The sequence below is a fragment of the Asparagus officinalis genome, chromosome 7 (genome assembly GCF_001876935.1).
Source record: "Asparagus officinalis chromosome 7, Aspof.V1, whole genome shotgun sequence".
NCBI lineage: Eukaryota > Viridiplantae > Streptophyta > Magnoliopsida > Asparagales > Asparagaceae > Asparagus > Asparagus officinalis.
This window is the reverse complement of record NC_033800.1, coordinates 48,449,332-48,467,365: the sequence shown is the minus strand read 5'-3', so window position 1 is coordinate 48,467,365 and position 18,034 is coordinate 48,449,332. Positions and strand designations below refer to the sequence as shown.

At 41.9% G+C, this 18,034-nt stretch overlaps 1 protein-coding gene across 1 annotated transcript; it reads right to left on the bottom strand.

Annotated features, from left to right (window-relative positions):
• LOC109847106 lies at window positions 311-1,411 on the bottom strand. The gene has a single exon (XM_020416351.1). The coding sequence runs from the start codon at window positions 1,409-1,411 to the stop codon at window positions 311-313; it is 1,101 nt and encodes a 366-aa protein (XP_020271940.1).

Below are 18,034 nucleotides of genomic sequence, written 5' to 3'. Positions count from 1 at the left end.
TTCCTGCATCAATGTTTATAATTTGCTAGTTTTTGTTGTTTCTATCTTTCATTATGAATTACAATCCATGAAAAAGAGTAATAACCTTAGTACTTACATTATAAAAACCTCATCTGCCTATTTAATTTCTTCCTTTAATGTAAGAGGCCTCTTAGTTCTCTAAAGAAACGGCGACAAGGAACAGGAAAAACGAAGCGTGGCTTAGTCTGGATGCAGGCCGGTCGACCGCGGGCTTGAGGCCGGTCGATCGGAAACATGCATCACTAGTGGAAAACTAGGCATCGTTGACGGGCATTCCCGTCAACGATGCCTAAATTCCCGTCGGTAATGAATATCCTTGACGGCTTCCCGTCAAGGATACGCCGTCAGCCCATGTAGACCAACCAGAACTCATTATCCCAAATGGATTGAATCCGTCGCTAGACAAACCTAGTCTAACATTCCTGCACTCATTCGCAAACCAAGGAAAAGTTCTATCCATATGCTTCCACGCCTCTGCATCAGCCGGATGTCTGATTTTACCATCATCAGTACGTTCTTCCATGTGCCACCTCATTTTCTTAGCAGTGTCTTTATTCATATACAACCGTTTTAGCCTTGGTATTAAGGGAAAATGATGTAGGACCTTTGCTGGAATCTTCTTTTGCTTAAGCATAGACCTTGTTGTCCCATGTGTTGAATAATTTTTGCGTTGTACCCACCGCGATACTCCACAAATTGGACACTCCTGAAGATCTTTGTTATCCTTATAGTAGAGGATACAATCATTAGGGCATTCGTCGATTTTATTGTAATCAAGTTCTATAACGGAAACAATCTTCTTTGCGTTATCATAATTTTCTGGTATGCTCTCTTTTCCATTTGGAATGACTTTTCTCAGCAACACAAGCAACATATTAAAATATTTATCTGTCATTCCACTAAGAGACTTTATACGCAAAAGACGCAGCATAAATGATAACTGTGCCAGCTCCTCATGATCAGTCACGCCTCCAGCATTTCCTGACTCGTCAGCATCCTCGGCATAATCAGATTGATCTATATTAGGAACTGTTAACATATCCGCGAGCATCGTATGTGTATCATCTATTCTCGTATCATCTATTCTCCCACCGGAAGTACCGGTATCCGCCATCAGTTCCATTTCTTCAAGACATCCTTCCCCATGAAACGTCCAATATTTGTACTCCTCATGACATCCTGATATTAAGTGTTTCTGTAAATCACTTTTATCCACCAATGCCCTATTTTTACACCAACAGCAGGGACAATACACGACATCACTATTTAACTTCCGTGGGTCTGCCAAGGCGTACTGTATGAATTGATTTATTCCATCTTTATATCGACTATCCCTCCATCTATCAATACAAGGAATATCGATCCATGATTTGTCGGGAACTATCCTCATAGATCTGTATGATATTAAGCATAATTAGATAATGTGAATTTTTATTAGTAACGCATCAAATTAAAGGTTGCGTGATATTAACTTTCTTCATGACATCAAGGAAATTTTAATTATAATTATAATAATCTCGTAGGGAAAATTACCAGAATATAAATTATGTGGGAGTAAAATCTAACGCTCATATTTGAAATAAGACAATTTAACGACTGTCATAGGAAATGGACCTATCCCATTAGGAATATAGTAGTGTCTACAACTATCTTTATATACTTTAAGTGTTTTTATTTCTTAAAAATTTCGGCAGCACCTACCCGCAGTTCTCCGAGTACACTGTACGGATGTTATAATGCGTATCAATCATCGATAATAGATCGATTATAAATCGATATGCAAAACAACATACGCTTATTGTACACGGAGAACAATGCAGTACGTGTTATCGAAATTTTGAAGGAATAAAAATGCACAACGTATACAAAGATAGATGATACACCACTGTATTCCTAACCTGTACAAGAAGGGGACTCCTCCCCGGACAGATCTAATAATTATTACATGTATATCATGCTCCTAACATAAATCACGTTATTCTCTTTAGATGTAAAAGTATTTTCACATCTAACTAGAATTGCATGAGTTTATATCAGAAGAGATTCACATCCAACATTATTAGACGGGAAACTAGGGGTAACGACTTTCGATTCATAAATCATGATATATAACACAATAAAACTTGTAATTACCCACAAGAGAATAAATTAACCAAAAGAGAATAAAGACCCAGAGAGTAAATTAGCAGCTGGTCAACTGTATCATATCAAACACCAGCAAGTCATAAGAGGTTGGTTATCTGATAATTGTTCAAACTTGAGGTGGTAACTTTCTGATATTTAGACTGTTTTATTTGGTAAAATTTGATAGCTTTCTAATAATTGTTTAAACTTAGGCATGGGCGAAGGTTTCAACAACAGTCATGCCCATAAACAACCATAACGAGTCTGAGACTTCAGTGTCCAAAAAAACTAACCGCATGCATTCAAAGTTCAAAGTATCAGAAAACCCCCCTTATTTTGATCTTCATATTAGGAAAGATAATTAAACTTCTTCATATTAGGAAAGATAATTAAACTTAGGCATCCACATTAAAGCCCATCAAAATCCAATTTTGAACTAAAGAATAAAAAAAGGACAAGAAATTACCGCTTGGATCTCTCGCACTGCAATCCAAGAAACGTAGGTCCCGCTTGGATCTCCTGCACTGCAATCCAAGAAATCAAATATCAGATCAGAAACAACAACAACACCTAAAATTACAACAAAATAATTTAAAAAAATAAAAAAAAAAAAACACTGACAGAGAGGTTTCTGCGAGTTGATTATCACATGATTGTTGCCTCATCTCATGCATCTTAAGTTTAATTATCAGTTTTGCTAGAAACCTTTGCAGCAAGAGGGGCAAAATAATATCTTTAACAATACATGATTATCACATGCAAAGTATGCAATAAACCATCTGCTTCATCTCATGCATCTTAAGTACATATATACTTACTTTTAATCTCTCCAATGGAACTCATAATTATTTCCGTTTTCAGTTTTGGAATTTGTCAATTTCTTTCTTTATGGTCACAATATATTAAACATAAAGGTTAATTGCAAATAGACCCCCAGCCGTATTGTTGTTTCGAACTTAGTACCCCTGTAGTTTTATTGTTACAGATAGACCCCTGGATTATTGTTATTATTATTGACTATTTTAAAAATTTAAAACGAAACCTAAAATTACAACAAAAAATTTAAAAAAATCACTGACAGAGAGGTTTCTGCGAGTTGAGCGGGGGTGGTGCCGCGATGAGCTCCGGGGAGAGATCGGGGGTTCGGGGCCTCGGCGCACGGGCGGTGGAGTCGGAGAGGAGGAGCGGGCGGTGACGGAGATCGCGATCTAGGGCGGCCGCGAGGGGTGATGGCGAGGATAATTTGGTAACGAGAGGCTGATCGGTAAAAATTTATATCAAACATCGCTGACGGGCTTCCCGTCAGCGATGTTTATTTCCCGTCGGCAATGATCACATCGCCGACGGGTATAACGCATTTGTGACGGCATCATCGCTGATGGGAATCCCCGTCAGCGATATAAACATCGCTGACGGGAAACTCCCGTCAGCGTTGCTGCCGTCAGGGATACATGATTTCCCACTAGTGCATGTTACAGGCTGAATTTTCAGCCCTCTGGCCGGTGGACCGCGGGCTCATGCCCGGTCGACCGCGAAGCGGTTATTGGGCCAATTTGGTTTCCTGTTCGGTTTTGGATTGCTGTTTGATATAAATAGCAACATCATTTTTTAGGGTTCTGAAAGGAGAGTTTTACCAGTCTTTTGAGCACTTTGTGAGGGAGATTATTGTGTTGGAGTGTGAGATCTTTGGTTGGGTTATTTTGAGAGTTATTTGAGTGACTGTAACCCATTGTTTCTCCTCCATATAGTGAAATCTCCCCATCCTCTCCCCGTGGACGTAGGCAATTAGCGAACCACATAAATTCCTGTGTTTGGTTTGATTTGTGTCGTATTTTGGTCGATTGTGCTCGTACTTGATTTGGTTTTCTTCTCTCATCGCTCACCGACTCATTTGGATTTGCAAGCACGCTTTCGCACAGTGTGCAACAAGTGGTATCAGAGCCTGACAAGTTTTAGATCTAGGGTTTTACATTGGGTGGAGGAAGATTTATTTTGGAAGCTTGGTTCTTGGAGTTCTAGCCTTCGGTGGAGATAGCGTTGTGGAGTTTTCGTTGGAGACCTCACTTTTCTCGTGTGGTTAGGAGATCGTGTTGGAATCCTACATAGGGTTCAGTTGGGTAATTTCTCAATTTCTATCAATGTTTGAATCTTTCTTTACAATTTGGAGTGGTTTGCAATGGGAGAAGAAGTTGGTGAAAGCAGCAAGACGATGGCGAGTACAATTCAGGTTGAATTTCAAAACACTACGATTAGTGTGGTGAAGTATGTCGACAAAATTAATTTTGGTTTGTGGATGAGCGACGTACAGGATGCTTTAAATGCTCAAAATTTGGAAGAGACCATTATGGTCCATGAGAGGCCACCGAAGTATGATGAGGCGATATGGGACAAGATGAATAGGAACGCATGTGGGGTGATCAGGTCTTGTTTGGAATAAGAGCTGAAATACGATGTGATTGGGGTGACGTCTGCGATGAAGATGTTAGAGATTCTTAACAACAAGTATCTTACGAAGAGTGTTGAGAATCGGTTGTACTTGCTGTGAAGATTATTCAGATTCTAGATGTCCAGGAGCATTTTACTAGAGGCTATAGGCTGTCTAAAAAAATTACAGAAGATAGCTGATCCCCACCAAATACTAAAAATGGGAATTACAATCAGACGATTTCCACATCAATAATCCGATGACGAAGGTTACAATCAGACGACTTTCAGACCAACAGATGAAGACACAACTAAGAAACTTTCACGTAAATCGATGAGTATTACAATTCGACAACACTCACGACAACCGATGAAAGCCCTGATTCAACGGCCATCATAATCCATATCAGCAGAGTTGCAATTTGACAACTCTCATATTGCAAGGAGTCAAGACGAAGATTACAAAATGATGATCCTCGCAACGCTCAGATAAAGAAGGGACTACAAGATGATGGCCTCTTCAGATCAAAACGTAGAAGTTCAACACTGCGTCTTAGAGATGGAACGCAGTCCAATCACTGTGTTTTAGCCCAGCGCCAGATCTAACTCTGTGTCTCACATCCAAGAATGCAGAGTTAGTTATCAGAACGCCCAGAGTGGCGTTTGACTTGTTCAAACATGCTGAACGGTTCTGCAACCGTTTCCCCACGATTTGAGGGATTTCAGTCCCACTTCGGAGCGGATTAAGGAGGCGGTTACACCCCTTAATCTCTCTGTAAATAGCAACCAACTCAACTGAGTTGAGGGTTGGAATTTTGGAGATCAGATCGAAGGGATCAGTTCGAGTGGTTGAGTTGGAGCAGTTCGGAGAAGAGATCTTTTGACGATCATTCGATCTTTTGGAGCAATCTTTGGAGCCTGATACTTGGCTTGATAACCGATCATTTGGTTTAAAACTAACTCTTTTATAGAGTTATAACTCGTTCAAAGTTTCCTAACTTGTTAAGAGTTTCACACTTGCCACGAGAGTTCTCCTCTACGTCAATTAAGAGGAAGCTATTGTGCTCCAACGAGGTGAAGTGTTCGGATCGTCAAAAGGATATAAGATTCAAGCTCCCATTTCTACCATGAAGAACCCAGTTTTAAACAAAGGGTAGGGTCTCTGTCGATCCTCTTCTCTTTTGTAAATCGGGAAACTGATCGAGAGTATTTTGTAATTTCTTTTTCTAAGTAGTTAGAGAGAGATTGCATTGAGAGAATTGTACCTAATTCTTTTTCTAAGTCAGTTAGAGAGAATAAAAATAAATTCAATTCTCCAAATTTATTCTCACAAAATTTTCCCCACGAACAAAAGATGGTGACTCCGTTGGGGACTAGCTTTGTAAAACCCCAAAAATTTGTATATTTTGTGATACATAATAATAAATGTGTTATATTGTGATAAATAACATGTTTTGATGTTTAAATATGCTAGGAATTGATTTGAGATCAATTGAATATCTATGTGTGAGTATATGAGTACAAATGCACAAAACAAGCACGAAGAGAAATCTGGAAAATATATGACCAGTGAAGAGTTTATATATTTTACACACTGATATATTTAGAATTTGGAAAAACTCAAAAGACCAAAGTTGTAGGTCTCATTAATAGCTTTCCAAGAAATCCTAAATCACCTCATTCTGAGGTTGTATGAGAAAATTATGATCAAAATACCATAGAGCAACATACACAGCTTGATTTTGAGTTCTTAGTAGTCGACTACTACTCAGAGTAGTCGACTACTCTGGTCGATTTCCAAATTTCTAGTGGATTTTAGGTTAGTTCAGGGCCCAACTTTATATATATGCATATGTACATGTTTAAAGTCCTATTTCCTGCACTTTTCACGTAAGTTCACAGCCACCATCTTTCCTAAACCCTAGATCTCATTTTTGGCTTCGTCGAGGCGTTTTGAGACGTGATATCGAGCTGAGGGAGAGATCGCAGGCTGTTTTTGAAGGAGAAATCTTGCACGTGGGTTCAGGAGTTTAGCACCACGATTTGAGGCAAGATCATCTTCATGCTCTCCTGCACCCTTAATAATTAGGTGACTTAAAGTGATTAAATCAAAGTATACATGTTTTTTCTTAATTTCATGAGATAAAAGTTAAATTTTTGATAATAGATCTGTAACCCATATTAAATCTGATGTTTTCCTTGCTGTTTATGTTAGATTCATGATCATGATCATTAGGGTTATTTTTAATTTCGTTGTTAATATGCTAATCATGCCCTAATCATGTTTAAACCCTAATTATTGAAAGTAAATGAGTTTTATTGTTAATTAAAGTTGCTTAACCCTAGGTTTGTGATATCTAGGCTTTGTAATCATATCTAAAAATGGAATTTCTTTATGTTCTTTTGTAGTTATAATCATTCTTTGATAATCATGTTAATCATATATGGGTTGAATTGGAGAAATCAATTAACTAGGGTGTTAAACTCTAATTTGACTAAGTTAATATTTTGTTTCATCCACAGGATAGCTTTTGCGGTTTATTTAACAAGTTTAAAGCATATAAATACAATATGATAAGTGTATGTTTAGTTAAGTTCATGTTTGTGCATGTTAGTATTCATGTTTTCACAGTATAGTCGACTACTAAAGATAGTAGTCGACTACTCTGTCAGATTTTTAAATCCACAGAAACTTGATCACAGCAGAGTAGTCGACTACTAAGATTAGTAGTCGACTACTAACCATGACTTTTAACTTTACAGAGTCTGGATGGACTCAGAGTAGTCGACTACTAAGAGTAGTAGTCGACTACTAAGGCTGTCTGTCTGAGTGTTGTTTTGCATCTACTTGAAATGTGATCGCGGGACATGAGCCGCATTTCTTTACACATAAATTCACGAATACACAAGTACAGTGTCGTTGCACACACATGAGTATCCCAGCGGGGATTATGACAAGTGTTGGGTTGTTTACATTTGAGTTAGAGATTGTTCATACACACGTTGGATGTCGTTAATGAGCACAACTCAGTACTATATGTGATAGTACGTCAACATACCGGATATACACAGTTTACACATGAGATGGATATCGTTGATGAGCTCAGTTCAGTACTAAAATAGGTAGTGCATCGATATTCCATATGTACAGGCCATTGAGTCGGATATTAGGAGGCTTGATCTAGCCGTCTGTCCTGCACTAGGGTGCGATGAGGCTTGTGAGCTGTATTTCTAGGATGTCTATTTGGTAGTCCGTCCCGCACTCATGTTATGCACTGAGATGTGATGTGACAAATGAGCCGTGTACACAGTTTAGGATACCTTGAGCGTAGTCCGTTGCACTGAGACAGTTTCTTGATAGCCAAAGTTTAAGGATGTCAATTATAAATGTGGCTTATCACTGAATGATATGACCAAGATACGTTGCTCTTAGATGTATACGGAATTATATGTTGGTATTTATTTTATCTCCCCAGTGATAGTGGAAGATATTATAAATATGATGTATTTATGTCTTAATTCTTTTACTGCTTTTTTTTACTACATAGTTTGGGATCAATAATTTGCGATTCACAATTTGAGACAAAGATATATACATGAGGGTTTCCTTGTTTGGATTATTTCGCTCGACGTACCAGTCTCGTGTTGTGGATTTCTAATTATTGATTTCATTTAGATTGTTTATCTCTAGTTCGGTGTTGATGTTTAGATATCTACAATTTGAGACAAATGTATATACATGAGGGTTTCCTTGTTTGGATTATTTCGCTCGACGTACAACGCCTCGACTTGTAAGTGTCTAAATATCAATTCCATTAGATACGGGAAAAAATGATCTAGGTAGACTATGCTTAATAGGTAGAGCCTCCACTTCATCTAGTAGCCCTTCCCCTGGGAACAGATGGAGGTGATCTTGCTGTAGCGCTCTGACGCTCCTTATGTGGTACTTTTTATTATTTTCTTTCCTTTCAGGCAGCTCTGTAGGCATTGAAAATTGCCTATAGGTCTCCACAAACAGCTCAGTGTTAAAGAACGACGATGAACGTCACTATCCGGTTCACAGAAGCTCGATTGATGTTGGCAAATGCTTGAAGTGAATCAACGAACTACGTGAAGCGTCAGAGTTTCAAAATAACGAGGATACGAATTGATCGAGAGCCCCGCGTTGCCTACAAAAGGTGCCACGCCCCTCGTGTCCCAGTTGATTCCACAGATGATCTAATCATTGGAGCTTATAGAACTCCTCGCCAGCTTTCCAACGCACTTGGAATCACTCAAATCCGAGTTCGGATGAAGAATTTACAGCGGAAGCGGACAAATAGGCATAACGGAGTGTCCCGGCCCAGTTTGAGACACCCTAGGGTGTCCGCACAAGTTGGAGACACCCCAGGGTGTCCGCACAAGTTGGAGACACCCCAGGGTGTCCGCACAAGTTGGAGACACCCTAGGGTGTCTCAGAACTTGTAAAGCTGTTTTGACCATGATCCCGTTAGAATCTGAAGAAACTCAAAACAGAAAAGTTGTAGATATTTTTGTCAGCTTTCCAATCCAGCTGGAATCACGTCATTTGGAGGTCATATGGGGAAGTTATGACGAAAATGGCGCCAAGACACCCAAAGATGTCTCAGAACTTGTGAAGCTGTTTTGACCACGATCCCTTTAGAATCGGAAGACACTTAAAACATGAAAGTTTTAGCTCTCTTTGTCAGCTTTCCAATACATCTTGAATCATTCAAATCCGATTTCGGATGAAAGAATTAGAGCCAAAATACTGAAGAGGGTACAAACTGTCTCCAACGCGGATTTGGGCCCTTTAGGTGGTTTTAACCGCTCCGCAACCCCTCAAGTACAAGCCCCAGGCCCTCATTTTTTGAGATCTGGAATTTTGAAGATTAGGCGAAGCCCTGCTAGATTGAAGACTGAAGGTGCACGGATTTCAGAGAGGAGGAGGAGAGATCGGATCGAGTTCTTCAACGCAAGAGAGAGAGATTCGTCAGATCTACATCACCCGCATCCAATCCTTAGTATTATCCCGTTGTGGTAATTCTAAGAAGAGCAATTATCTCGCTTTTGTCGAGATAAGCGCTTCTGTTTCTAGATCTCCTCGCGGATCGACGAAGCTCTGCCCAATTTTTCAGCAATCATATCTGATCGACGGTGGTCCACGGATAAACCCCGACACAGGCTAAAGATCCCACGCAAGCAGAAGACCGATAAACGATCTCTGCGTTTGTTTGATAAAGTTGTAAACTTTTTATTTTCATTGTGTAAGGAGATCTTATAAAAAGATCAACTTTTTATTTCATTCGAGTTTATTGTAACGACTAAAGTTGTAATAGATTCGATAACAATGGAAACGAGTATGTCTCCTCCTCCTCCTCCAGATCTGCCTCTCCTTGCAGGTGCAGGAAGGCCTCCTCCTCCAGGAAGATCCGCTGGTCTTCAGATCTGAAGACCCAAGAAGACGATCTCTCCGCCATCGCTGCTGTAGTTACACCTCGCAACGATCCGCCGGCTTCCAAAGAAGCCAGATCTAACGTTCGTGACAACTCCTCGAAGGTCAAGGAGTTGCCCGTTGAAAGTGCACCAGTGTTGACGAAGAGGGCTCGTCAAAGGCGCCGTCAACATCTCGCGCGTCAATTTGCCAAGGCTTTGGAGCCTGTTGAGGGGATCTGCTATGATGCGGATCTGAAACGCAGAAGGCGCAAAGTGTTCCAGCAACAAGCTTTGGGAACCTCCTCCCAACAACCTACTAACGAATGGGTTCGTGTCAAACGAACCCGTTCAACTCTTGAGGAGCGCATCCATAAGCGTCGCGCACTGTTAGCGCAGACGAGGATTCTTGTACGGAAGGCACAGGAATTGCAGAAGGAAAAGGTGGCCAAAAAACCACCAAGATCTAAGCAAGTCTGGATGCCAAAGGCCAAGTCAGCGTCTAAGGAAAAAGCATCCGAGGCTGCTCTCCGGCCTTTGTCAACTCCAGATACCTATTAAGGAACGCTTGGGACCATTGAAGAAACCCCGAGCAAACATCAGGACTGGGGGTCGTACGCGACCTCCTAACAAATTGATTTCTGCAACGGGAGGAAAAGCGCTTGTCAAGGAAAACCAGGAGCCCGTTAAGGTTTCACCCTCACAAAGGTGTGATTCCAAACGTGTGACTCCTGCAGACGCCAACAAGGCAATGTTTACTCAGAGAAAAACGCGTCAGACAGACGAACGCGTTATACCTGAGAATCCATGTAAGCAACCGATAGATTACTCCGACCGCAACATCGATGAGTTGTACTATCAGGCTGGGGGTACGAATAAATCTCGAAAGAGAAGTACCCGGGAAGCGGACTCTCACTGTTAGTGTATCAAAATTATCAGGGCAGTATTATCAACGTGTAGCTGCCCCAAGACCGCCCCGCAGAGGGTCTCGATATTCGAGAGAATCTCCGATGGAACGACGAAGCCCAAATCAAGGCGTTTCCACCAAAGATGATCGGTTGCTCGAGATGATGAATTCCCAAAAGTTACCATCAACATGGTCAATAAGGGAAAATCTCCGATTGTTTCAAGTGGTTCCAACCCTAATTTCTCTCCAGGAAGAAGAGTCAGTTCGGGAATAACCCAACAAATATCTCAGCTTCAGCTAGAAACCGTTGGACATAATGATTACCAGGGTGTCCATGAAGGAATACATTCCGATGACGAACTCTCGGATTCTTATTCCGCAATCGCCTCTGACGATACAACGTCTAGCATAGGACAAGCTCGGGAAGTGTTCATGGTCAACACCGAGCAAATAGCCAAAATCATTGAGGATGCTCTAGCCAAGCAAACATAAGCATTCAAAATCGAAATGGAAATGGCTATGCAGGAGATGAGACAAATGCACGACCAACAAATCCGAGCTTTGTCAAATCAGCTAGTTGAATCCAGCCGTCGCACCCAGAACGCCGTAGTTGACAGCGATCCGGAAGTGGACGAAATCATCATGGCCGACGCACCGCCCAAAAATACTGGGGGTGGCCCCACGGATGAACACAACGCGGGGGGTGGACCCACCAATGATGATAACACTGGGGGTGGCCGCATTATTCCTCTCGAAAATTATCCAAAAAAGGATATAGATGAGGACGAAAAGATGAAGGATCTCGAGAGAAAAATTAATGCTTTAATGTCTGCTCAAGAGGTAAAGAAGACCGGCATTCCGTGTCCTTACCCGAAAGAGTGGGATTTGATCCCGTATCCGGCGAAGTTCAACCTGATCAACTTCACGCCGTTCGATGGGAAGGGATCGCCCTCTCAGCACCTGATCTACTTCAAGTCCCATTTGGGTATGATCTCCGGTAATGAAGCCTTGATGGTTCGGTCATTCGTTAGCACCCTTCGCGGGCCTGCTTTCGATTGGTACCACCGTCTCAAGCACGGAAGCATCAACAGCTGGGAGGACCTGGAGAGCATGTTCCTCGGTCATTTCTTCGATGATGACGCTGAAGTGTCAATCAGGACACTCTTCGATGAGAAACAAAAAGACAGAGACTTTCGTAATCAGGTAATGAACTGCAAGGATCCCGTCACGGAGGAATTCGTCTTGTAAACCTGTCATAACAACTTGTCCATTAACATCTTGGACGTTATGGGAGTGCAGCCACTCAATACCTGGAGAGAGTTGAAGGCGCGCGGAGAGCAGACCGAACGATTCCTTAGAAGGAGGAAGGTTGAAAGATGCCAACCGATGACTAACCCTCTGAATTCGGGTCTCATTTCCCATAATAAAGGGAAGACACCTACAACAGTTGTTGACGTTAATCAGACGTCGCAACAGCAGTCTCAAAGACAGCAGAATAGTTCGGATCCGAGGCTCCAAAAAGAGTACTCATTCAAGGACGAAGACGTTCCAGCCATCTTCGAGACCCTTCTTGAAAACAACAAGATCAAGCTGCCGCCCATCACAAATCAGGAGGAAGCTGACAATACTGCAGATCCGAAGTACTACGCGTACCACAGGAGGATCCTTCATCCCACCAAGGCTTGCTTTACTTTAAAGAATAGCATCCAAACCTTGGTTGAAGCCGGCGTCATAACGCTAGGATAAGCCAAAAAAAAGAACGTCTATACTCCGAAGAGTATACGAGTATAAACTGCTTCTCAATCCTCCGACCGGTATAAGAGGTTAAACTGCTCCCTGATACTCCAATAGGTATATGAGTCTAAACTGCTTCCTACCGTTGATGGGAAGTTCCTGGAGAATGTTACGCTAATATTCTTAAGGATAACCCGGACATATAACGGAGTACAAAGTCAGACCCAGTTCCAAGAAAGAAGCTGGGGGTGGATGATTCATGTAATGGGAAGTTCCCAGAAGAACGCTATATGTAATTTTCTTAGGGATAACCCGATAATTACAAACAAAGTGATAAACACTAAACCCCACTGTGATTTGTATGAGTCAACACTCTCGATGTGATTTGTACTCCTACTTCCACCGCCTCCTTGGTCAAACCTATAAAAGTTAGGGCCACAACCAGATTCTCCTCTCGATTCCTTTAATGAACGAGAGGTCCACTTTCAATTGAGCAATCAAACCTATAAAAGTTAGGATTGTCTCCAACTTTACTTAGTCAAACCTGCAGATAGTTAGGACTAAGATTGAGTTATCCTTTTCGATAAACGAAAGACTTCCATCTTTTCCTTTTTCCACCAAACCTATAAAAGTTAGGGTCGAAATTGGGCTTTCTCCTCAATAAATGAGGGACTCTTTTTGGATCGAATGACCAATCCTATAAAAGTTAGGGTCGTTTGAATCTTTCCGATTCTCGGAGTGGAGATCCCACTCTTAGTTTCATCATTTCGGATTCTGAGGGTGGAGATCCCACCTTGAGTTTCCTTTCCAACTGGAGATAGAATATAAAATTCTTCCTCTTCAGTGCCGGGAGATAGAATATAAAATTCTTCCTCTTCCATTTTCCAGTCCGTCTTTACCCTGAGAAAAGACACAATTCCCTCTTCAGTGTCGGGAGATAGAATATAAAATTCTTCCTCTTCCATTTTCCAGTCCGTCTTTACTCTGAGAAAAGACACAATTCCCAACTTCCAATCCGTGCACTTTGTGCACGGGGAATTTTATCTCAACTCCTAAATAGAGATAAGCCTACGCCTAATACGCGTTGCCGGTTTAGTCTTTCACCGATTGAAAAAGACACCAGAGTATAATTCTGGGGACTTTCATCCCGAATCCTAAGTAGGGATGAGTCAACGCCTAATACGCGTTGCTGGGTGCCTTTTCCCATAATAAGTGGTGAAGTCTATGTATTCAAAATCATAACATTAAGTCTAAGAGAGGTAATTCTCTTAGCACAACGTTACATGTGAAACGGGTTTTAAGAATTCACATGCTAGCCCGATTCAAATGGTAATCGGGAAAGGTACATCAAACCCGTTGATGGCTGGGGGTTTGCCAAAAATCCTAAAGTCTATGTCTAACACGCATTGCCGGTTAGTCTTTGACCGTAAAAAGGACAAAAGATCACATATTCAACATTGTGGCAGGTTGTTATTAATAACACCATAATCCGTGCCTCACACGCATGGGGAATTTTATCCCGAAGCCTAAGCAGGGATACGTCAACGCCTAACACGCGTTGCCGGTTTAATCTTTTACTGATTGAAGAAGACACCAGAATCCGAGTCTGGGGATTTTTATCCTGAATCCTAAGTAAGGATAAGTCAGCGCCTAACACGCGTTGCCGGGTAGTCTATTCCCGTGAGAAAGACGAAGTCTACGTATTTAATGTCGTAGCACTAAAAGAGTTAACTCTTTTAGCACAACGTTATGTGCAGAACGGATCTAAACAATCTGCATGCTAGCCCGACTCAAACGGTAGTCGGTAAAGGCTCATCAAACCCGTTATGGCTGAGAATTTTCCAAAAAATTCTATAAGTGCGAGTCATTGATGCATCAGCTCTGTTAGTTGGTCTCGTGACTCGATTATCCAACAACATTAAAATAAGATCCACAAATGCAGATGAATCAGCTTTAACAGTTGGTCCTGCAACCCCGACACTTGGGACCGCCGTGCTCCAATACCTTAAGAGCTTAAACTATGTATACTCCAGTAAACGTACGAGTATAAACTGTGTCAAAGTACGACGTTCGAAACCCTAGGGTCAACACCGGTCAACGCGTAACCCTAGGTCAACGACGGTCAACGTGTTGCGACAAAAAGTCAACGTTCGATGTTCGAAACCCTAAGGTCAACGCCGGTCAACGCGTAACCCTAGGTCAACGCCAGTCAACGCGTTGCGACAAAAAGTCAACATACGGTGATCTGAAACCCTAAGTCAACGCAATGTGACGGAGGTAGTCAGTTCAAAGTCAACTCAATGACACGAGCCAAACTTAATTCATCAGCTGTAGACTCAAGACGCCGACGACGGCTAAGCGATAAACGCAGCGCCGGAAGGACTTTGACTATTCATCAGAGCATTGGATAGACCGAAAATCGAAGGAGCCAAGAGTTGAAGCTAACCACAGGTCCTTTATGCCGACTGAAGGCTGGACCAATCACATCCAAAGTATTCCAGCCTCCTCTATAAAAGAAACGAGTCTGGAACGCTTTGGAGGGGGTATCTGTAGGCATTGAAAATTGCCTATAGGTCTCCACAAACAGCTCAGTGTTAAAGAACGACGATGAACGTCACTATCCGGTTCACAGAAGCTCGATTGACGTTGGCAAATTCTTGAAGTGAATCAACGAACTACGTGAAGCGTCGGAGTTGCAAAATAACGAGGATACGAATTGATCGAGAGCCCCGCGTCGCCTACAAAAGGTGCCACGCACCTCGTGTCCCAGTTGATTCCACAGATGATCTAATCATTGGAGCTTATAGAACTCCTCGCCGGCTTTCCAACGCACTTGGAATCACTCAAATCCGAGTTCGGACGAAGAATTTACAGCGGAAGCGGACAAATAGGCATAACTGAGTGTCCCGGCCCAGTTTGAGACACCCTAGGGTGTCCGCACAAGTTGGAGACACCCCAGGGTATCCGCACAAGTTGGAGACACCCCAGGGTGTCTCGAAACTTGTGAAGCTGTTTTGACCATGATCCCGTTAGAATCTGAAGAAACTCAAAACAGGAAAGTTGTAGATATTTTTGTCAGCTTTCCAATCCAGGTGGAATCACGTCATTTGGAGGTCATATGAGGAAGTTATGACGAAAATGGCGCTAAGACACCCAAAGGTGTCTAAGAACTTGTGAAGCTGTTTTGACCACGATCCCTTTAGAATCTGAAGAAACTTAAAACATGAAAGTTGTATCTCTCGTTGTCATCTTTCCAATACATCTTGAATCATTCAAATCCGAGTTCGGATGAAAGAATTAGAGCCAAAATACTGAAGAGGGTACAAACTGTCTCCAACGCGGATTTGGGCCCTTTAGGTGGTTTTAACCGCTCCGCAACCCCTCAAGCCTATAAATACAAGCCCCAGGCCCTCATTTTTTGAGATCTGGAATTTTGAAGATTAGGCGAAGCCCTGCCGGATTGAAGACTGAAGGTGCACGGATTTCAGCGAGGAGGAGGAGAGATCGGATCGAGTTCTTCAACGCAAGAGAGAGAGATTCGTCAGATCTACATCACCCGCATCCAATCCTTAGTATTATCCCGTTGTGGTAATTCTAAGAAGAGCAATTATCTCACTTTTGTCGAGATAAGTGCTTCTGTTTCTAGATCTCCTCGCGGATCGACGAAGCTCTGCCCAATTTTCAGCAATCAGATCTGATCGACGGTGGTCCACGGATAAACCCCGACACAAGCTAAAGATCCCACGCAAGCAGAAGACCGATAAACGATCTCTGCGTTTGTTTGATAAAGTTGTAAACTTTTTTTTATTTTTATTGTGTAAGGAGATCTTATAAAAAGATCAACTTTTTATTTCATTCGAGTTTATTGTAACGATTAAAGTTGTAATAGATTCGATAACAATGAAAACATCAACTTTCACCGCAAACAAGCTCAGAGCACCGAAGAGTCGCAGGATGATGGAGTTCTTATATAGTCACTGTCGCATGAGTTTTTAGTAGAGGCTCCATAGTAGATTTGTATTTATCTTCAGACATTAGAGTTTAGTAACTCATTTTGTAAAGGCAGTGTGCCTTAGTACGATTTTAGTTGATTCAAGTTGACATTTTCACTATTCTAGTTACCAGATATATTACAGTTGAGATATGATTTTCATTATGAGATGTCTCTTCTATTTTATGTCTATTGTGTTTATTTCCTTATTATGACTGTTTTGTATCTGCACTTCTCTTTGACTCCAGTAGAGGATATTACTGTGATTGGTGAAACGTGTTATTATACAGTGTGGGTGCATGGCAGGTTTGATATCTTTGATTTCACATTGGAAGCAGCTTTGTTGAAACCAGGGGCGTCACAAGCTTCACCGATGAAGAAGTGCTGGCGCAATCTGACACTAACCTCGCTGGAACAACAGTCAAAACTCTAGTGGTAGAGTTCGATCAAGCCAAGTATGAAGAGCTGCTCTCTTCTGGATCTCTTAGCCCCAAGGCTATGCGCAAAGTTCGCAAAGTTTCTAAGGAGACTAAAGCTCCAATTGTTGCAAGGGCCTCCTCTTCGGCCAAGAGAATGCGAGCAACCCTTCCTCTAAAGGAATAGGTTCGGCCTCTGTTGGACTTGCCAGTTGAGTCGAAAGTTCTACAATTGCATCGGGATAAGGTGTATCAAGTCACAAAAGGCCCATTGAGGTGATAACTCCCATCCACGCAACTAGCACCACTACAAAAGCCTTGAAACATGCCAAGAAAAATGCCGCTCGATGAAGGAGAAGATCCATACGATGAGCATATCTCTATAACAATCGATCTCCTAATCAACACGAACTTCGCATTTGTGAGCCTCAATCTGAGTGTTGCGTTTCTGCTTCAGAACACAAAACTCACATTGACGAGCCCAAGTACGAACATCACGCAATATAACAAAAGCACACCTTTCAATGTTGTGTTGTTAGTAGAAGACGCAATCCTCAAGGAGGCGTTCCACAAACTGAACGCAGCTCTCAGGAGCGTGTTACACAATTTGAACGCCAGTCTCAAGACTGTGTTGATCCAACTGAACGCAGCTCTCCGAAGCACGTTACACAATTTGAAAGCTAGTCTTAAGACTTCATTAATCTAACTGAACTCAACCCTCAGAAGTGCGTTTCACCATCTGAACGCAAGTCTCAAAATTGCGTTAATCAAACCAGACGCAACTCTCAGAAGTGCGTCTCACAATTTGAACGCAATTCTCAAGACTGCGTTAATTCAACGGAACGCCACTCTCAAGAGCGTGTTTTACAATCGGAATGTAAGTCTCAAGACTACGTTTCTTATTCAGCATACCGCCCCCAGGGGCGTGTTCTGTCAATTGGATGCAGACTTCGGTCTTGTGTCAACGAAACCAGACACAACCCA

What these genes read in the sequence shown, in the direction of transcription:
- LOC109847106 (XM_020416351.1), bottom strand. Translation starts at nt 1,411, where the DNA reads ATGAGGATAGTTCCCGACAAATCATGGATCGATATTCCTTGTATTGAT.